Source organism: Nicotiana sylvestris, chromosome 8, assembly GCF_000393655.2.
Source record: "Nicotiana sylvestris chromosome 8, ASM39365v2, whole genome shotgun sequence".
Taxonomy (NCBI): Eukaryota; Viridiplantae; Streptophyta; class Magnoliopsida; order Solanales; family Solanaceae; genus Nicotiana; species Nicotiana sylvestris.
The window spans coordinates 150,537,981-150,561,051 of NC_091064.1; the positions used below are offsets into that span (position 1 = coordinate 150,537,981).

General features: G+C 40.1%; 1 protein-coding gene across 6 annotated transcripts in view; it reads left to right on the forward strand.

Moving 5' to 3' along the window:
* The window catches only part of LOC104227948 (uncharacterized), an 81,837-nt gene that overhangs the window by 12,549 nt on the left and 46,217 nt on the right, over positions 1–23,071 (forward strand). For all 6 annotated transcript variants that reach the window (XR_011401513.1, XR_011401514.1, XR_011401515.1 and 3 more), the window contains exons 8-15: positions 1,922–2,346; positions 3,764–3,887; positions 6,204–6,299; positions 6,426–6,497; positions 8,730–8,867; positions 16,277–16,430; positions 21,857–22,224; positions 22,579–23,042. Coding sequence is in view for 2 of the 6 variants with exons in the window: in XM_070153113.1 (XP_070009214.1) it covers positions 1,922–2,346; positions 3,764–3,887; positions 6,204–6,299; positions 6,426–6,497; positions 8,730–8,867; positions 16,277–16,430; positions 21,857–22,224; positions 22,579–23,042 (1,841 nt within the window). In the remaining 4 variants the exon portion in view is untranslated. The remainder of the gene's footprint in view (positions 1–1,921; positions 2,347–3,763; positions 3,888–6,203; positions 6,300–6,425; positions 6,498–8,729; positions 8,868–16,276; positions 16,431–21,856; positions 22,225–22,578; positions 23,043–23,071) is intronic.

Genomic DNA, 23,071 nt, shown 5'->3' on the forward strand with positions numbered 1-23,071 from the left:
TCAAGCCTTTGGAAAGAAGTAATTCTTGCTAAACATGGTAGAAGGGACAACTGGAGAACAAAATACATCTACGTCATCTCATGGGGTTGGCCCTTGGCAGCACATCAGCAAGTTGGGAAATGAATTCTTTGAGCAAGTATCTTTCAGGGTTGGGAATGGTTTGAACATTAGTTTCTGGAAGGATAAATGGTTAAACAATATTCCCCTCATGGAGGTCTACCCAAATTTATCCCAGATTGCCCAAGATAAGAATTCCTCTATTGCTCAAAACAGATGTGGAAATAATTGGAATGTATTATTCAGAAGATGTGTTCAAGATTGGGAGTTAGATAGTGTGTTAGAATTACTAGCTAGTTTGGAGAGGTGCACCATTGATGAAACCAAAGCTGACAGACTAAGTTGGGGAGACAACAAACTTTTCACTGTGAAGGAATGCTACCAGTTTTTAAGTTCTCAGAGTCAGATAATTGATTCCTGGCCGTGGAAGCAAATCTGGAAGACCAAAATGCCTACAAAGGTCATCTGCTTCAGCTGGATTGCGCTTAAGAAAGCATGTTTAACACAAGACAATCTCAACAGACGGGGTTTTAAATTGGTAAATAGATGCTATATGTGTCAAAGCAGCTCCGAGTCGGTCAACCATCTGTTTTTGCATTGTAGAGTGGCCAACGAACTATGGAATATGTTCTATTCTCTCTTTGGCATTCAATGGGTCATGCCACGGCATGTTGGTGAAGCATATGCAAGCTGGAGCCTATGGAGAGTTGAAAAGACCATCAAGAAAATCTGGGTGATGATCCCTGCAGTTATTTTTTGGTGCTTATGGAATGAAAGGAATCATAGATGTTTTGATGGAATCTCAACTCCAACTCACTCTCTTAAAGCTAGATGTCTGATTAACCTTTTTTGCTGGACTAACTTAACTCATGTAATTAGCTTTGATCAATTTTTTGATTTTGTTAGTTCCCTGATGTTTTGATGTAAAGGGGCTAACAAACTAGTATTGTTTTGCTCTACTGCTTCTGTTCTTTTGTAACTTTGCATCTTCTTGATGCCTTTTATTAATGAAACACCTTACTTCATCCAAAGAAAAAAGGTTTTAAGTAATATTTCAATCAAATTAGAATTCCACTCATAATCACCTAGACCGGGTAGTGGGATTACCTCTTGACGACAAATTTTGAAATTTTCAACTTTTAAGCTTCTAGAGAGAGATGAAGATCCTAGGCAAAATCCTTGGATTTGGATGTTAGGGCTAGCATGTAGGAGCGCCAAATAACCCCAATACTCAGAAATGCACTTACCTTGGTGGTTGGTGCCCTGCGCTTTCTGAGGCTGGCCTTTCTCCAGCTTAGATGCAACAGGTTTTCAGCTCATTTGGGCTGAACATTAACATCAGTTACATGAGGTTGTGGCAAAATTAAGAATATTGGAGAATATTAGCGGAATACCAGGAACGCAGACTCGGTATTGTATTGCTTTTATGTTGAAATTAAGGTGAGGATGTGGTCATACAGAGGTAGAAGAGCAATATGCTAAGTTGAGGGAGCATATTATGTCACAGTGAGGTTGCTGACCCATTAGTTTCCTGTTCATTTTTTTAATTATATCTTAAATTGTTATTCTGGAGATTGCTAAGTTTGACAGAAGTATTTTGGAGAAGCTACATGCTAGCCTCAGAAATATTTTTCTCCCAGTTGAGTGAAGGTGGTACTGAAAACAAACAACTTCCATTGAATGATTTGTGATACTATTGCAATGACAGAAGTTTTCTTTTGTGTGGACTGTGGTTTGATTTTTGATCTCCAAAGTTGGAGGAATGATTTCTGAAGTTTGCTATTTCCGTCTTGCCCCTTGCATTTGTTTTATTAGTCTTTGTATTACTTACAGCAAAGGGCTTTTTTCCCCCATGCAATCACAGATACTGATGGTGAACATTATCATCTCTCTTCTGCATATGGATGGCCTTTCTCTCAATTTGACACCTTGTGCTTCATCAAGCAGCTCATCTGAATCATCGAATATATCGAGGGGGCAACAATTGGAGGATGCAACTCATGATGGGCGAAATAAGACCGTTGTAATGTTTATAGGGCAACTATTAGATATATTGCGGCAATATCTACCATCATCAAACTCAGAGAAGGAGAATAACGGGGAAGTAAATATGTCTGCTGGTATCAAAGAAGCCATAGAATGGAGAATTATGAATGCCAAAAGATTTATTGAGGATTGGGAATGGCGTTTGTCAATTTTGCAGTGCCTTCTGCCATTCTCTGAAAGACAGTGGAGATGGAGGGAGGCTCTTACGATATTACGTGCAGCCCCATCCAAACTGCTAAACCTGTAAGTACTAATGTTTCTACTTTGTCGTTTTAATGCATATAATTTAGAAATGCCCTTTTGTTTCCAGACAACTGAGTCAAAAACCTTAGAAAAAGTTTTGTTCTAGCTGTCCTCACTGTATGCCTTCTCTTATTTCATTTTTGATTATTGGGAATGCATTATAAAATTTTTCTCAGAAAGAGTGTACCTCTCTATCAATTTACTACTACCTAGAAATATTTAGGGTTGAAGGTAGCTCTTTCTAAATCTGTGTCTCTTGTTTACAGGCCAGTAGTTGTATCTCTTGTTGCCTTCAGAGTTCTTGGCGTGCCTGCATTATATCTAATCTTAAATGTTTTTCCTTTTAGATAATGGTTAAACATTTTAATTTTTATGCTGGAAAGATAATTTGAATCTTAGTTTTGATTTTACAGCAATGGGTTGAATTTATCCGTTTGATGCTCTGGCAGAATTGTCATGTCAATGTAGGGTTGTATCGCACTGGGATGATATCGTTACCATATTGCCTTAACCTTTTTCCTGTTTTTGGGGATATCTCTTATCCTCCACCTCAGTTAATTTCTATCCTTGCATTGTGAGTCCCCATCCCCTTAGTTTCCACTGTTGCCTTTCCTGCTGGGCCTCTAGTGTTAACCCTTACCTTTCAGCCCTTAGTTCAGTCGAACATCAACTTGCCTATCTCAGCTCTCTCCCTCCCATTGTAAGTCTCCTCCATTCTTTCCCATGTTATAATCATTAAGGAATTTAGCGTTCTAGAGATTTGGTCATATTCAGTTATATAGCGTCACACATTGGATATAACGTACAAAGTGGCCTATAATAGTCTTGTACTATATATTGCTTGTATGTAGGAACTTTTCGCATGATTAATGATATTAGCCTTATAACAAAAATAATCTTGTGCCTTTCCAACCATTGCCTTGAAGTTGCGGTTGGATTCTTAGAGTATTTCATACGATATCAGAGTCAAATATTTGACACACTTATATTTGACTGGGTTAATAGTATCTCGTATCTATTATGAAGAGGCATCCAAAGGGATTTATAGATGTCTTCAGCATCCCAATCATTGTTTTTTAAAGTTTTCATTTGGATATTTAGATTCTTCGACATGTCATTTTGCCATTATCATTACATTTAGAACCCAAGTTAAGTTTGTGTACCAAATTCGGGTTTGGACTAGTTTGCATCCTAAAATTCGTTATAGATATACCCGTCCTAGGAAAGAGTTGAGGAGTACAATCTGATGCCATTGCAACTTTGTTTCCATTGCTTTCCCTTGTACATATAAATCAGGACTACGGGGTTAAGTGCTAAATTAGGTTATCAAGCTGCTCCTTAACCTGCACTCTTATCACCTACAGATGTGAGGCCAATTTTTGGCTTAAGCAATATATTTTTAATTGTGTTGATGCAGCTGTATGCAAAGGGCAAAGTATGATATTGGAGAAGAGGCTGTCAACCGTTTCTCTTTGCCTCCAGAAGACAAAGCTACACTAGAGCTGGCTGAATGGGTAGATAGCGCCTTTGGAAGAGCATCTGTATGTTCCTTATCTGCTGATTGTATGTGTATCATATCCCGTGCTGGAACTTCTATGTATTTTACATATATTTTCTAGTTTGTCCCTAAAATTGGATATAGTTGGTGGCTAGTTTTTTCTTTTACAATAATTCTGTGATACTGTTAGCTACTGGTTTTCATGTTTTTGGACTGCTGTATTTTGATTTTGTGGGTCTTTAAATCTGGGCCAGAAATGATAAAATTAAGTCTCTTGGTTCTTCAATATCCTTTAGCTGGATTTGCATAAGAAAGAATCAAAGAGAAACTCAGAAAATATGGGAGCTTGAACTTCTGATATTTTGAAATAAGGGTAAGTGCTTATCATATAAGGGAATGGGGGCTGGCAAGTTGATGAAATGAATGTTATAAATCCATTGCTATTCTGATCTCCTTGAGTAGACAGGAATGCTTGTCTCTAAGCTGATTGGTTCTCCTTTCAAAAACTCTTAGCCCAGAGAAAAGCTCACGTAACGTGTAAATAGGTAAAGTGGGTGGCACAAGACTATTTGTATGTTGAAAGATCTAATCTCAGACCCATTCTAATATTATTGTACATATTCAAAGTTTTTATTAGAGCTCGGCATGGCTTAGTTGGAGTACTTGAGACAAGTGTTGACATGGTTCCACGTGGTGTCTGGTCTAAAAATCCTTCTTAGAGAGAATGCAAAATCATCCTAGTTGGTGAGGTGGAAAATATAGAGGCATTAGCACAAATTTGGAATTGCAAGGTGGGGGCGCTTCCTACTACTTTTCGAATTACCACTTGGAGCATCTTATAGCGACCAAACTGTTTGGAACCCGGTGATTGATAGCGTTGAAAGAAGACTTGCGGGTTGGCAAAGGAGATACCTATTCAAAGGAGGAAAGGAAGTGTTAATAAAGAATACCCTTTCGAGTATTCTTACATATTTCATGTCTTTGTTAAATGCTCCATTTCGTATGGGACACTTCTAGCGGGGAAAGGAAATTTAACTTGGTAAATGGGAGACTGTCACAACACCAAAGTGCTGGGGTGGGCTTGGGATCAAAGATTTGAAAGCCTTTAACAGGGCATTAATGGTTATTGGTTGCGTAGATTACGGATAGATGAGAATGCACTTTGAAGGCGGGTGATTGTGGAGAAATATGGGGTTTTTGATGGGGGTGGAGGGCTAAAGATATCACACTCCCTCATGGATGCGGGCTTTGGAAGAATACCTTGAAGGGGTGGGATGAGGCTTTTTGGGTTATGTATCATTCAGGGTAGGTGATGGGAGTAGGGTAAGTTTTTAGAGACACACAAAGGTGGCGTGGGAACAACAATTTGAGTATCACATTTCCAAATATGTACAGGATTTCATGCCAAAAGGAGATGTCAGTTCAACAAATACAATGGCTACAAGGTGGAGAAGTCCATGGGAGTTGAGGTCTCAGAGGAACTTGCTCTATTGGTAGGTCACAAAATTTCATAGTTTAATTGAGAAGCTTCACAAACAAAGTTTTCTGCTGGCTAGCCATGATGTATGGAAATGGGGAGCAGGGAATAATTGTGTCTTTTCTGTCAAGTCCTAAGCTTCTGGTCTGGGAGGAGTACACTTTTCAGTATCTTTTGGTATGGATTCCTAGGGTTCCGAGAAAGGTTGTTTCACCTGGCTAGCTATGAGGGGGCTGTTATTGTTGTTAACTGGCATTTAGTTGGATTTTCCATATCTGTGTGAATAATTGCTGTCTTTGAATGAAGAAATCGAACTAATGTTAGACGCGTAAGAAGAAACAGGAAGTTGGACGTTAGCTTTCTGAGCTTAGGCCTTAGTTGTGGCATGACTTATTACCAGTCTCCTTTTAGATTATTTAATAATGATCAGAGACTTAGGAGCAGTTTTGTGAGCTTAAGGTTCTTGATATGATACGCTCTTCCTGTGATGGACATCTTGTAAGCTCCTGTTGTTTAGATTTTAAAGGATTGACTATGTTTTCGTTTTGGATAATGGGAAAGAAGTATCCTGACTGGTGCTTCATATGGTTTCAGAATCAGCTGCAATATTAACTACAACAACACTTTGGTGAATACTGATTGATATGAACAGATTTTAATTAAACAGGATTCTCTACAATGCAGGCTTTCTTTTTTATCAAAGTGCAAAAATATTTGCTTTGATGCATTGCTCCTCTAAGATAATCCTAAATGTTGCTGCACGGTGTTAGTGTGTTTATAGAATGAGGATGGTTGTCTAGTAAGTGAACTCATTTTATGGGTAGCAGAGACAACTTTCAGATTGTAGACATTCTAAATATATTTGTCATTATCTTTTGTCAGGTTGAAGATGCTGTTTCCCGTGCTGCTGATGGGACTTCCCCGGTTCAAGAACTGGATTTCTCGTCTTTACGTGCTCAGTTAGGTCCTCTACCAGCTGTAAGACACCATGTTCATCCTCTCGGTGTCTTTTCCCTCATTTTGATGTTTCTATGCATGTCAGCATGGCCACTCGTTTTCTCATGGATGAATTTGTAGACTGACATGTTTACCTTTTCTTTTAAGATTCTCCTGTGCATTGATATAGCTGCAACTTCTGCAAAATCTTCAAACATATCCTGGAAGCTGTTAAGTCAGGTATGTGTCACAACTGTGCTTGGAATTGCATAGTACGATTCATCGCAATTCTATGATTGCTTTTATTCTAGTTCTATCATCATTTGTGTCTTTGCCATATCTTCTTTCTTGATTTGGATTGTCCTTCTTTCTAATCACAATATGATCATGGAGTGCCTTAACTAATGAACATTGAACATCCGGTTCACCAATTGCTCATAATGTCTGGTGATCCTTTGTCTTGACATTAAGTATTTGGATTTAACTGTTTTGTTGCATATTGCGGGTGTGATTGATTTAAATAGATCGTGGTATGCTGTTCAGTTTCTTTTTGATTGATGATTGTGAGAAGAACAAGATTTTGCTTCTACGAGTTCTTGAATCAAGGTGAAGGTTCGATCGGAAGGAAATTGAGTCCTTTTGCTAGCCTTCTGCACATGTAGAAGAAGTTGATGTATCATAAGTTGCTACAGGTCTACTCCTTGAAATTGAAGCTTATAAATCTGAAAGACCTACCTTTTGTTGTAGCTTTGGCTCTTGGATGACTATTTCCTTCACAAAGCGACGAAAAACACTTCCAGATGGCTCGTGTGAATTCCGAATAATCACCAAGCTTGAGCTTTTTCCAGAGAAACTTCTACGTGAACCACCCCCCACTTTCAACCACAAAAATTTTAGGAAAAGTGGCTAGTGATGCTTGAAAGTTCATAAAGCTGATAACAACAATGTGATAAGAAGAACATACAAGATTTCATAAAGTTGGTTATTACAGGACGTTTCAGGGAAGCCAAAATCAGGCTTTAGGTTTATGATCAGGAGCGGTATGTGCTGCTGATGATAATGACTAGATATCAGCTTTTCTTTTAGTTACTGATAGTTAATCTTAAGGCTGAATAATATTCATGAGTAATAAAAGGAGAGAGAAAGGAGGAGTGGAAGAAGATATGCTACTAACCTGGAAGAAGAGCTGTATTAGTATGGTATCCTAAGTTTTATTCATATCCCACCAATGTGCAATGTACAATAATGCCCTTAATGGAAAATTTTATACAGAAGAAAAAAAAAGAAAAAACCTCAGCGCACTCGGGTTCGGGTGTCCGATACGGGTGCAGATCTAGAGATTGGATAATTCATGATCTAAATTTTAAGATTGGGGGCACGAGTCGAGGTATGGATACGGGTGCGGGATTCATCTATATCAAAAAATAGAGCTATAAAAATATTCCTAAATTATGTGACATTACGTGGAGAACTTACATGTAGCTTGTAGAGTGCAGCAATTCAATCTTTTATTCTCAAGTTGTAGGTAGGCACTGAAATCTACAGTAGTTTTTGTCTTGAGAAATCAAAATGCCAATTCTAATATCTACTTTCTCCGTATTTGTGGTAAAAGAACCCAATGTTGATTGACCATATCCGGTACGTATCCCACATCCATACTAGTGTTGGTGTCGTGTCGACACGGGTGTTGCACCACAAATGAAGAGTCCGTGCAACTTTGTTAAGCACTCCTCAAGTTGGTGTCTTATGTGCCAAAGCTTTTCTGGAGTACTATGAAACAAGTAACTTGCTACTCTCATAGCTAGGACGCGACCAAGCTCTAGTTTTGATGAAGGGTCTGTGAAGTAATTCTGCAGCCTATTTCTCCTGTATAAAGTTTCATCAACTTCATGCTTTGTTCTTATCGTGTTGGACTGGAATCTGTGTATATCAATCGTTGCCTTTTTATCACTATTCTGTCCCATAGGATAATCAAATTTAAAGTGAAATCTTTTAACCCTCAATCACAACCATGGATGGCATGGCCCATTGTTTGAACTGCTTTAGCTCTTGACAGTCAATAGTAGCTTTTCCTTGCACCAGCATTACCAAATCCCCACTTACTATTGTAAGATATATGAGCTAGATTGCTATTAGTAAGAGAGGGCAGAGCTATATGGGTGTAAGCCACAGTCCTCATATGATCAAAATTAGATAACAATAGAACTTATTTGGGTGATCCTTTCAAACTAAGAATGCAATAAACTATTACCATGTAGAATTTTAAGATTGTGCATAAGAGGCTTCTGTCCCAACGGGAGATCAGGATGTGCGTGAGATAAATCAATCTCCAGCTTGTCTTTGATATCTACCTCTGTTGAAATAAATAAACATATATTTTCCTATGTTTTCCACATTCCTGTTCCTGAGCTGAAGTTTATAGCTTCAATATTGATGTTATTTATGGTTAAAGTTGAACTTTGGGGTATGCAGGCTCAAGTTATATTGTCCGAGATTTACCCTGGTAATTCCCCTAAAATTGGGTCAACCTACTGGGATCAGATTCGTGAAGTGGCAATGATATCTGTAATCAAGCGCGTTCTTAAGCGTCTGCAGGAACAACTGGAACAGGTGAGTGGAGTTGCATTAGTTGGTGAATTCTCGATTCCTTGATTTACTTGTACTGTAACTATAATCTTGGTTTAAGTATGGTGTGTGCGCTATATGGCTACGTTTCCCTTCTATTAAATGCCAAATGTCTCTTATTTAGCCAAATGTTTTTTCAGCACATGAAGATTAAGTATGGAGTAGCACTTAATATTTTTCTTCTTTCTCGATTTCTTTTACTTTTTTATAGATCTGTTTGCTATATGTTTGTCTCCGTGGTTTGATTTGGCGTAATTGGTAAAGTTGTTGTCATGTGACCAGGAGGTCACGGGTTCGAGCCGTGGAAACAACCTCTTGTAGAAATGCAGGGTAAACCGTGTACAATAGACCCTTGTGGTCCGATCCTTCCTGAACCCCGCGCATAGCGGGAGCTTAGTGCACCGAGTTGCCCTTGTTGTGTCTGTTTTTGAATTGATAACTTTTGTATATATTAATAACATCATCAGTACATAGGTTGTACTGAAAACCAAATTTACAAGTAGGTGGTAAGTAGATGTGCTGGTGTGCAACTAGCAAGATCCTAGTATGTCTACGATTGTCAATGTATCTTCTGTGTAAATCTGTTTACACCAAAAACAAAAAAGAAGAATACAATTGAGTTTGATCTTCTGTACTGGGTTGCTTCTATCTTCAAAACATCTAGCATTCCTTTCCCTCCAAACTGTCCACAAGATACAAGCCGGGACAGTCCTCCATCTATCTCTGTTAGTTACTTCAGCACCAACTTCTTCCCAACTATAAAGAACTTCATTAATCCTGCATGGCATTGTCCATGAAATACCCCTAAAACTAATAAAGATTTTCCATAGTTGGTCTGTTATCTTGCAATGTAGAAATAAATGGCTAACAGTCTCAGCGTTTTCCCCACATAGGAAACATCTTGAATACAGAGAAATTCCTCTTTTTATGAGATTATCCTGGGTTAATACAACCTCCTTTGCTAGTAGTCAAGAGAACATGCTACCTTATATGGAATCTTTGTTCTCCATATATGCTTTCATGGCCAAGCATCTATATGAAGATCATTTTGATTCAAAATCTTATATGCATCCTTCACCTGATAGGCCCCTCTGTTGTGCCTCTGCCACCAAAGTGAATCCACCCCTTCCTGTAATCCTTTAAATGCTTCCAACTCTTTGTAGAGGTCAGCTAATCTTGTTATCTCCCAGTCATTCAACTGTCTTCTAAGAGTGAGTTCCCATCCTTGATAACTCCACATATTAGCTACTGTCCTACGCTGGTTTTGTGCCAAACCAAACATATCGGGGTATCTTTCCTTTAGGCATCCATGTCCCAACAAATTATCATTCCAGAATGATGTGTTGCTTCCATTGTTCACTCTTATGGAAGAGTGAATCTTCATTATAGGCCAAAGTTCTCTGATGGATTTCCACACATTAACTCCATATGATGTGCTGACTTTGTTTGACACCCAGTTATTTTCCTCACCGTACTTAGCTTTGATCACTTTGCTCCATAAAGTTTGAGGTTCTTGAGAATATTTCCATAGCCATTTCATTCTAAGAGCCTTGCTTTGATTCTTCAAATTTCTTATTCCTAAACCACCTTGTTTTTTTTTGGCCATTATGAGGGTCTTCCATTTAACTAAATGGAAGACCTTTTCCTCCTTATTCCCTTGCCAAAGGAAGGATCTTCTGAGTTTGTCTAGTCTCTGTATGATTCCGGCAGGAATTGGGAACAAAGACATCGTGTAAGTAGGAAGTGAGTCTAATGCTGAGTTGATTAAAACTAGCCTACCCCCCATTGATAGGTATTGCGATTTCCATCTTGATAGCTTCTTCTCACACTTTTCAATAATTGAATTCCAGATCTCTTTTTATTGTATTTGTGAGAAGGCACGAGAGAAAATATAACATATTGATGTGTGTCTAATGCAATACAAGATGTGCTAATTTATAGCTACTCTATACAAAGGGCATACTACACCTATTCCAATGTGGGACAACTACATATCTATATCTAACACTTCCCCTCAAGCCGGAGCATACAAATCATATGTACCGAGCTTGTTACATATATAACCAATGCGAGGACCGGTGAGGGAATTGGTGAAAATATCTGCAAGTTGATCATTCGACCTCACAAATTTCGTAGTAATATCTCTTGAAAGTATCTCCTCTCTTACGAAGTGACAATCAATTTCAACGTGTTTAGTTCTCTCATGAAACACCAGATTTGATGCAATATGAAGGGCAGCTTGATTGTCGCACACAAGTTCCATCTGACTGATTTCACTAAATTTCAACTCCTTGAGCAATTGTTTGGTTTAGAATAGTTCACATGTTGCCATAGCCATTGCTCGATATTTTGCTTCTGCACTAGACCGAGCAACTACATTCTGTTTCTTGCTTTTCCAGGACACCAAATTCCTCCTACTAAAACACAATATCCAGACGTCGAACGTCTATCAGAAGGTGATCCTGCCCAATCAGCATCTGAGTACCCAACGATCTGCTCATGACCTCGATCCTTAAATAGTAATCCTTTGCCTGGAGCCGATTTTATATACCGGATAATGCGGACGACTGCATCCCAGTGACTATCACAGGGAGAATTCATAAACTGACTTACAACACTCACAGGATAAGAAATGTCGGGTCTAGTCACTGTGAGATAATTTAATTTACCAACCAGCCGCCTATAGCTTGTAGGATCGCTAAGCGGCTCCCCCTGTCCTGGCAGAAGTTTAGAATTCGGATCCATCAGAGTGTCAACATGTCTGCAACCTATCATCCCTGTCTCCTCAAGAATGTCTAAAGCATATTTCCTTTGAGAAATAACAATACCTGAGCTAGATTGAGCAACCTCAATACCTAGAAAGTACTTCAATCTGCCTAGATCCTTAGTTTGAAAATGCTGGAAGAGATGCTTCTTCAAATTAGTAATACCATCCTGATCATTGCCAGTAATAATAATATCATTAACATAGACTATCAGATAAATACATAGACTTGAAGCAGAGTTCTGATAAAACAGAGTGATCAACTTCACTACGAGTCATGCTAAACTCCTAGATAACCGCGCTGAACTTACTAAACCAGGCTCGAGGAGACTGCTTAAGACCATAAAGTGACCGACGCAAGCGACATACAAGGCTACGAGACTCCCTCTGAGCAACAAAACCAGGTGGTTGCTCCATATAAACCTCATCCACAAGATCACCGTGAAGAAAGGCATTCTTAATGTCCAGCTGGTAGAGGGGCTAATGACGAACCGCAGCCATGGATATAAAATGGCGGACTGATGCCACTTTAGCCACAGGAGAGAAGGTATCAGTGTAATCGAGCCCAAATATCTGAGTATATCCTTTGGCAACAAGACAGGCCTTAAGTCGATCAATCTGGCCATCGGGACCAACTTTGATTGCATAAACCCAACGACAACCAACAGTAGATTTACCTGAAGGAAGAAGAACAAGCTCCCAAGTACCACTTGTATGTAAAGCAGACATCTCGTCACTCATAGCCTGTCACCATCCTGGATGAGACAACGGTTCACCTGTAGACTTAGGGATGGAAACCGAGGACAAAGAAGATATAAAAGCATAATGGGGAGATGACAGACGATGATAACTCAAACCAACATAATGAGGATTAGGGTTAAGTGTGGTCCGTATACCTTTTCGAAGTGCAATCGGTGTACTAGGAGCAGGGTCCGCAGTAGAAGCAGGGTCAGGTGCAGGACGAGAACCAGTTGGGCCTGATGTAGGGCGCAGACGACGATGATAAGTCAAGAGTGGTGTTCCTGCAACTGGGGAACTAGGAGGAACAACACTAGACTCCTCAATGGTTAGTATGGGTGAAACCTCTATGTTCGAAGGTGGAGGAGGAGCTATAGGAAACTCCTCAAAGGTCGGTATAGGTAAGACCTCAGATATATCATGGTGGTCAGCAGAAGCAAAGAAAGGTTTAGACTCAAAAAATGTGACGTCAGCTGACATAAGGTACCTACGAAGATCAGGTGAATAACAATGATATCCCTTCTGAACACGAGAATAGCCAAGAAAGACACACTTGATAGCACGAGGAGCTAACTTATCTTTCCCAGGGGCTAAGTTATGAACAAAACATATGCTCCCAAAAACACGAGGTGGAAGAGGGTATAAGGCTGACTGGGGAAACAATACTGAATGCGGAATCTGATCCTTGATGGGAGATGAAGACATCCTATTAATCAAATAACAAGCTGTGAGAACTGCATCGCCCCAAAAACGCAATGGAACACGAGATTGAATTAGAAGTGTGCGAGCAGTCTCAATAAGGTGCCTATTCTTTCTCTCTGCAACCCCATTTTGCTGAGGGGTACAAGGACAAAATGTCTGATGAATAATTCCATGGGAAGTCATAAACTGCTGAAACTGAGAAGATACATATTCTAAGGCATTATCACTGCGAAAAATGCGAATAGAGACACCAAATTGATTTTTTATTTCAGCACAAAAACTCTTGGAATATAGAGAATAACTCAGAACGATCTTTCATTAAGAAAAACCAAGTACATATTGAGTAATCATCAATGAAACTAACAAAATAACGAAATCCCAAGGTTGAACTGACTCTACTAGGACCCCATATATCAGAATGAACTAAGGAGAAAACAGACTCTGCATGACTCTTAACACTACGCGGAAAGGAAGCTCGGGTATGTTTCCCAAGCTGACACGACTCACAATCTAATGTAGACAAACTGGATAAACTAGGCACCATCTTCTGAAGTTTGGATAAACTTGGATGTCCTAAAGGATAGTGGATTAGGTCCGGAATTGCAAGGGGAACAATTTGTCCCGAAGAGTCGTCGCCAAAAAATGGCCGGAAGGTGGCCCACGCGACGTCGGAACTTCGCCGGAAAATTTTCTTCCGGTGGCGAGTGGCGGCGCATGGAGGGTATTCTGACGGAGATTTTTTTATGGGTTGGTTGCCGGAGCCTGATCTACTTCGTGGTGGTGTTGGTTTTTGCACAACACTGACGAAAAATGGCTTTTTTTACTTGCGGCAGACCTGCCGGAAAAAGGCTTCCGGTCAACTGATTTTCCTTCCCGGAGTCGCTGGAATTTATGCACAGCGATAAATCTCTCACGATTGCTCTGATACCATGTGAGAAGGCACGGGAGAAAATATGATATATTGATATTGTGTGTCTAATGCAATACAAGATGTGCTAATTTATAGCTACTCTATACAAAGGGCATACTACACCTATTCCAATGTGGGACAACTACATATCTATATCTAACAGTATTGCGATGTAAGTAGGTATTGTGTCTGCCTCTTTTTCACTTTTACCTTTGAGCCGGGGGGTCTATCAGGCACAACCTCTCTACCTTCACAAGGTAGGGATAAGGTCTGCCTATACTCTACCTTCCCAGACCCGACTTTATGGGATTACACTAAGTTTGTTGTTGTAGTTGTTGTTGTAGTAGACCCCATAAACTTCACCACACCATTCATTGCAAACCTGGCAAACTACAAGTTTTCACTAGCTTGAGATATTGTAAATGGACGGAGAAGTTCCACAAAAGGGGCTAACTGCACCAATTTTTTTTGCTTCCAAAAGATGATTTTGGCTCAATTCCCTGCTCTCAATTTCATATTTCTTTAGAATTATTTCCACCCTTTTATTATACTCTTCCCTAGCGCCACCGTAATGGTTTTATGGTCTGGTTTGTTCCCCTAACTCTGTCTGCCTCCACAGTGCTTGCTCGTCCACCAAAACTTTGTCACCATTTTCCTAATAAGGCTTTATTAGAAACTCTTAAATCCCTAATCGCAAGACTTCTATCTTCATTGATCTAAATGATTGACAAGAAGGTACTTTTTCACGTCCAACCTGTCCGATCGTATTTGTATCTTCTCCAATCTTTGTGCCAGCTGATATGTGTAGTAGTGACATGTAGTATGCTAGAATACAGACAACATGCTCTTTATCAGTATCCTTTTCCTATCTTTGATAAATCTCTCTTTTATCATCCAGCAAGCCTCTTTTAAAACTTCTCAACTACCAGGTTTCATATTGTACTGCCCTTGTTTGTTGCACCCAAAAGGAAAACCCCATTAAATTACTGGAAGAGAGCCAACCTTACAGTTAAGAGCCTCTGCCTAATGATTTTCTTTTCCATTAGAATTATCTTTAATTTCTTAGATTTGTCCTCAATCTTGAAACCGCTTGAAACCTTAACAATTTGGCCTTAGATGGTGAAGCTGGTTCGTCTCTGCATCATTACAACACAGGTGTATCATCCACAAAGAGAAAACGAGTAAAAAATGAGACACCTGTAAACTATCTTGCAAATGGGACACCACTATCTTGTCTTTCTCTCCTTGCTGTGAATCCACTCAAATATCTTCCCATGCTGCTCCATCATTTGCTTAGTGCTTCTCTGACACAAATGAGCAACATGGGTGATGGAGGATCGCCTTGTCATAGGACCGTTGTTCTCTCGAAGAAAGTGGAATTTCCACTGACCTCAATTGAAAACTTCATTGTAGATATACAAATACAGATCCACTATCCACTCTTCTCCTTACCCTATTCTCTCCAGAAAAGTGTCTGGAAAGCCACATTCTAAAATAAAAAAGTGTCCGGAAAGCCACAGTTAACAGGTTGTAGGCCTTCTCCAGGTCTAATTTGCATTATAGATCCCATTCCCACCCCTTATCCTGGATGCAACTGACTTGTTCGCAACCAGTGCCTGCACCTAATATTTCTGCCTTCCACAAAAGTGTTCTGAAACGTTGACATCATGTTATCTAATTTTTAAATTTTAAAGGAGAGCAGCCACCTTATAGGTAAAGTCTTTGATGTTCACAACTCTTGCCTTCTTTAGTGACAACAAATGAAAGATGCGCTAAGGCTCTTTCAGATTTGCCAATATCAGTTTTTGCTCTTTTCTCATAAGTTTCTTGATAGCATTAAAGAAGGAATACACTTGAAAGTGCACAAAGCTCGAATTATGTAGTGCATTTACTTTTTGAGAAAGAGAATTGCTCCAGCATAAGTTTTGGACACTAGTTTTCGTGATTCTATATGTTGCATCGTTGTAGGATTATTTAGTAATAGCTTTAACCATTTTTAAAGAGATCCGCCGAGATTCATTTTATAGTTACTTTACTTTTCTTGTAACCTGAGGACACCTTGTCTCCACCTCTCTGTTGCTTTCCTCATTTTTTTATGCTACTAATTATTTCTCTTCCTTATACACAGCTTTTATCAAATTTGTGCTACGCCCGAGTAAAAAAATATCATCAGAATGCTTGATGTAGCATCTCTGGTTTGGGTCAATGGTAGTCCCCTTTTCCGTGCTTCAGAATACTAATATCGAGTTAATAATTGGAAAACCTGTCTGACAATTTCAGGATAAGCCTCCAGCTCTTCAAGACATTTTAACTGGAGAAATGATCCTTTTATCCTCAAAGGATTTTCACCGGCAAGGCCATAAGGAACGTGCACTAGCCATGCTGCATCAAATGATTGAAGATGCTCATATGGGGAAGAGACAGTTTCTTAGTGGTTAGTTTTTGCTTCTTTATCCTCTCTTTATGACATCTATTGTTGGTAGTTGCAAGTTTTGCGCTGTTAGAGATAACTATGTAATTGTCCCACATTGGAATAGGAGTAGTATCCCCTTTGTATAGAGTAGCTATAAATAGCACCTCTTGTATTGCATCACATACAATATCAATATATCATATTTTCTCCCGTGCCTTCTCACATGGTATCAGAGCTATCGTGAGAGATTTATCGCTGTGCATAAATTCCAGCGATTCCGGGAAGTAAAATCAGTCATCGAAACCCTTTTTTTCCGGCGACTTTCAAAGTTGTTTTGCGTCTGCTTTGTCTCGGTCAGTGTTGTGCACAAAATCCAACACTACCACAAGAGTAGTCACTGTCCGGCGACCAAATCCTAGTGAAAATCTCCGGCGGTACTGTAGCTGTCCAAAGAAAATTCTCCGGCGAAGTTCCAACGTTGCGTGGGCCACCTTCCGGCCATTTTTTGGCGACGACTCTTCAAGACAGATTGTTTCCCTTGCAATTCCGAGCCTACCCATCCAGGTTACACCAAATTCCGACCACTTTTTTATTTTTCCGGCGTGAATAGTGATTTCAAAAAGTTGACTTCCGGCCATTTTTTGAAAAAGTTCCTTCAGAACAGTTGGGTCTTCTGGTAATTCCGATCCTATCCCTACTGTTTTTATTTCATTCCGACCACTTTGAATATTTTCCGACTGCAACAGTAACTTTCCAACTGCTACAGTAGTTTACTATTCTGGTTCAGTGTTCCTTACTCTATTTTCAGTGGATTACAGTTGATTATTTCTCTTATTTGGTAATAATTTACAAGATGTCTTTGGGAATTGATGTTTTTGGGTCTAAAAGCATGAGTTCTGGAAACTCTAATGTTATGATTACCTCGGAACCTTTAATGGGAGGTTCAAACTACTTAGCTTGGGCTTCATCTGTCGAGTTGTGGTGTAAAGGTCAAGGTGTGCAAGATCATCTGATTAAACAGTCTAGCGAAGGAGATGAAAAGGCGATAGCGCTTTGGGCAAAAATTGATGCTCAATTATGTAGCATCTTGTGGCGTTCTATTGATTCTAAGTTGATGCCTTTGTTTCGGCCATTCCAGACATGTTATTTGGTTTGGGCAAAGGCTCGTACGTTATACACTAATGATATATCTCGCTTCTATGATGTGATATCACGGATGACAAACTTAAAGAAGCAAGAATTAGATATGTCTACTTACTTGGGTCAGGTACAGGCAGTCATGGAGGAATTTGAGACATTGATGCCAGTTTCTGCTAGTGTGTCAAAACAACAAGAGCAGCGACAGAAAATGTTTCTAGTTCTTACACTCGCTGGACTTCCTCATGATCTTGATTCAGTACGAGACCAGATTTTGGCGAGTCCGACTGTCCCTACAGTTGATGAATTATTCTCTCGATTACTTCGCCTTGCTGCAGCACCAAGTCACCCAGTGATTTCATCACAGATACTTGATTCCTCTGTTCTTGCATCCCAGACAGTGGATGTTCGAGCATCTCAAGCTATGGAGAATAGACGAGGAGGCGGTCGTTTTGGGAGATCTAGACCCAAGTGTTCTTATTGTCACAAACTTGGACACACTCGCGAAATGTGTTATTCCTTAAATGGCCGTCCACCCAAAAATGCCTACGTTGCTCAGAGCGAGACTACAGGTAACCAGGGCTTTTCTGTATCTAAAGAAGAATATAATGAGCTCCTTCAGTATCGAGCAAGTAAGCAAACATCTCCACAAGTAGCCTCAGTTGCCCAGACTGACACTCCTATTGCTGGTAATTCTTTTGCTTGTGTTTCCCAGTCTAGTACTCTTGGACCATGGGTCATGGACTCAGGCGCTTCTGATCATATCTCTGGTAATAAATCACTTTTGTCGAATATTGTATATTCACAGTCTCTTCCTACTGTTACTTTAGCCAATGGATGTCAAACTAAGGCACAAGGAGTTGGACAAGCCAACCCATTGTCTTCTATCACCCTAGATTCCGTTCTTTATGTTCCTGGTTGTCCTTTTAGTCTTGCATCTGTTAGTCGTTTGACTCGTGCCCTCAATTGTGGTATATATTTTATTGATGATTCTTTTATTATGCAGGACCGCAGTACGGGACGGACAATTGGTACAGGTCGTGAATCAGAAGGTCTTTACTACCTTAACTCGCTCAGTCCTTCCACAACATGTCTAGTTACAGATCCTCCAGATCTAATCCACAGACGTTTAGGACATCCGAGTTTATCCAAACTTCAAAAGATGGTGCCTAGTTTATCCAGTTTGTCTAGATTAGATTGTGAGTCGTGTCAGCTTGGGAAACATACCCGAGCTTCCTTTACGCGTAGTGTTGAGAGTCATGCAGAGTCTGTTTTCTCCTTGGTTCATTCTGATATATGGGGTCCTAGTAGAGTCAGTTCAACCTTGGGATTTCGTTATTTTGTTAGCTTTATTGATGATTACTCAAGATGTACTTGGCTTTTCTTAATGAAAGATCGTTCTGAGTTATTCTCTATATTCCAGAGTTTTTGTGCTGAAATCAAAAACCAATTTGGTGTCTCTATCCGCATTTTTCGCAGTGATAATGCCTTAGAATATGTATCTTCTCAGTTTCAGCAGTTTATGTCTTCTCATGGAATTATTCATCAGACATCTTGTCCTTATACCCCTCAGCAAAATGGGGTTGCAGAAAGAAAGAATAGGCACCTTATTGAGACTGCTCGCACACTTCTAATTGAGTCTCGTGTTCCGCTGCGTTTTTGGGGCGATGCAGTTCTCACAGCTTGTTATTTGATTAATAGGATGCCTTCATCTCCCATCAAGGGTCAGATTCCACATTCAATATTGTTTCCCCAGTCAGCCTTATACCCTCTTCCACCTCGGGTTTTTGGGAGCACATGTTTTGTTCATAACTTAGCCCCGGGGAAAGATAAGTTAGCTCCTCGTGCTCTCAAGTGTGTCTTCCTTGGTTATTCTCGTGTTCAGAAGGGATATCGTTGTTATTCACCTGATCTTCATAGGTACCTTATGTCAGCTGACGTCACATTTTTCGAGTCTAAACCTTTCTTCACAACTGATGTCACTTCTGCTGACCACCATGACATATCTGAGGTCTTACCTATACCGACTTTTGAGGAGTTTAGTAATCCTCCTCCACCTTCAACCACAGAGGTTTCACCCATACCAACTTTTGATGAGTCCAGTGTTATCCCTCCTAGTTCCCCAGCCACAGGAACACCACTCTTGACTTATCATCGTCGTTCGCGCCCTACATCAGGCCCATCTGGTTCTCGTCCTGCACCTGACACGGCTCCTACTGCGCATCCTACTCCTAGTACACCGTTGCACTTCGAAAAGGTATACGGACCACACTAAACCCTAATCCTCATTATGTTGGTTTGAGTTATCATCGTCTGTCATCTCCCCATTATGCTTTTATATCTTCATTGTCCTCGGTTTCCATCCCTAAGTCTACAGGTGAAGCATTGTCTCATCCAGGATGGCGACAGGCTATGAGTGACGAGATGTCTGCTTTACATACAAGTGGTACATGGGAGCTTGTTCCTCTTCCTTCAGGTAAATCTACCGTTGGTTGTCGTTGGGTTTATGCAGTCAAAGTTGGTCCCGATGGCCAGATTGATCGACTTAAGGCACGTCTTGTTGCCAAAGGATACACTCAAATATTTGGGCTAGATTACAGTGATACCTTCTCTCCAGTGGCTAAAGTGGCATCAGTTCGCCTTTTTCTATCCATGGCTGCAGTTCGTCATTGGCCCCTCTATCAGTTGGACATTAAGAATGCCTTTCTTCATGGTGATCTTGAGGATGAGGTTTATATGGAGCAACCACCTGGTTTTATTGCTCAGGGGGAGTCTCGTGGCCTTGTATGTCGCTTGCGTCGGTCACTTTATGGTCTAAAGCAGTCTCCTCGAGCCTGGTTTGGTAAGTTCAGCACGGTTATCCAGGAGTTTGGCATGACTCGTAGTGAAGCTGATCACTCTGTGTTTTATTGCCACTCTGCTTCAAGTCTATGTATTTATCTGGTAGTCTATGTTGATGATATTGTTATTACGGGCAATGATCAGGATGGTATTACTAATCTGAAGCAGCATCTCTTCCAGCACTTTCAAACTAAGGATCTAGGCAGATTGAAGTACTTTCTAGGTATTGAGGTTGCTCAATCTAGCTCAGGTATTGTTATTTCTCAAAGGAAATATGTGTTAGACATTCTTGAGGAAACAGGGATGACAGGTTGCAGACCTGTTGACACGCCGATGGATCCGAATTCTAAACTTCTGCCTGGACAGGGGGAGCCGCTTAGCGATCCTGCAAGCTATAGGCGGCTGGTTGGTAAATTAAATTATCTCACAGTGACTAGGCCCGACATTTCTTATCCTGTGAGTGTTGTAAGTCAGTTTATGAATTCTCCCTGTGATAGTCATTGGGATGCAGTTGTCCGCATTATCCGGTATATAAAATCGGCTCCAGGTAAAGGATTACTGTTTGAGGATCGAGGTCATGAGCAGATCGTTGGGTACTCGGATGCTGATTGGGCAGGATCACCTTCTGATAGACGTTCTACGTCTGGATATTGTGTTTTAGTAGGAGGAAATTTGGTGTCCTGGAAAAGTAAGAAACAGAATGTAGTTGCTCGGTCTAGTGCAGAAGCAGAATACCGAGCAATGGCTATGGCAACATGTGAACTAGTCTGGACCAAACAATTGCTCAAGGAGTTGAAATTTGGTGAAATCAGTCGGATGGAACTTGTGTGCGATAATCAAGCTGCACTTCATATTGCATCAAATCCGGTGTTTCATGAGAGAACTAAACACATTGAAATTGATTGTCACTTCGTCAGAGAAAAGATACTCTCAGGAGATATTACTACGAAGTTTGTGAGATCGAATGATCAACTTGCAGATATTTTCACCAAGTCCCTCACTAGTCCTCGCATTGATTATATATGTAACAAGCTCGGTACATATGATTTATATGCTCCGGCTTGAGGGGGAGTGTTAGAGATAGCTATGTAATTGTCCCACATTGGAATAGGAGTAGTATCCCCTTTGTATAGAGTAGCTATAAATAGCACCTCTTGTATTGCATCACATACAATATCAATATATCATATTTTCTCCCGTGCCTTCTCACATGCGCGTTGGAGAATTAAATAGAATGAGTGGTGAGGCTATCTTATTGTTTCTCTCCCTTCATTTTCTTCCTCCTCTTCGTGTGCGTTTCGTCTCTATCTCTCCCTCTTTATTGCTTCTACTTTTTTGATGTAATTGCATGTTTCAATTATGTTTTATTCTTGAATGTTTAGCGAGATCCTTATGGATTTTTCTGTATGCGTGTACTTACTCTCTCTAAAGTCATGCATATGAATTTTTGGTGCTTTGGAAAAATTTAGGTAAGCTCCACAATTTGGCAAGAGCTTTAGCAGATGAAGAAACAGAGAGGGAACAGGTTAAGGAGGATGGTTCACGTTCTGACAGGAAAGGATTGTTACTGTACAGCAGAAATGGTATTATTGGGCTTGGGTTGAAAACCTTGAAGCAGCTTCCGATAACTTCAGCAGCTGGTGACAACAATATACCTTCTGGTGGCTATGATGTCAAGGAAACTGGAAAGAGATTATTCGGGACGTTCAGCTCCAGAATGACCACATTTCTATCACAATTTGTTCTCTACCTTGCTGCCATTGGGGACATTGTTGATGGGACTGATACCACTCATGACTTCAACTACTTCTCACTAGTGTATGAATGGCCTAAAGACGTAAGCTTTCTTTTTCCATCTTTTATTACCATTGCGGGGAACTGTGTGAACTGGCAAAAAACGTGAAAGTCTAGTAACAAATTTTGTTGTAGAACCCTGGATTTGAATTTTATTAGTATCTCACATTCTTTAGAGGTAACATTTATGGTATTTAGCTAAGCAATACCGCTCCTCTTGCAAAGAAGATAGCTGATTGAGAGAGGATAAAGTTAAAGACAGGGGAAGCAACATGCTTGGTCTAGAATATTGCATTAGAGCTTTCTTGCTCTCACAAAATATTTGCTAAGATGATATTATTCTTATTTCTTTTTGGTCTTAACTTGCTCACTTTTCTGTTCATCACTTTGCTCGCAGCTTTTAACTCGTCTAGTGTTTGAGCAAGGCAGTACCGATGCAGCTGAAAAGGCAGCAGAAATTATGAATGCTGATTTTGTTCATGAAGTGATTTCTGCTTGTGTGCCTCCAGTTTATCCTCCAAGATATGGTCATGGTTGGGCTTGCATCCCAGTAATTCCTACATACACTGAGAATAACTCTGAAAATAGAGTAATATCCCCTTCATGCAGAGAGGCCAAGCCTGGGTCTTTCACCCCTTCCTCAGGGGATGTTGAATTACCTCTTTATCCTCTCCAATTGGATATAGTGAAGCATCTCATCAAATTATCCCCAGTTAGAGCTGTATTAGCGTGTGTCTTTGGAAGTTCTATACTTTATCGTGGCAGGGATACTACTGTATCTAGATCTCTGAAAAGTTGCTCGTTACAAACTCCTGATGCTGATAGGTTATTCTTTGAGTTCGCTCTTGACCAATCTGAGAGGTTCGTAACACACTAAATTGAGTTTGTAA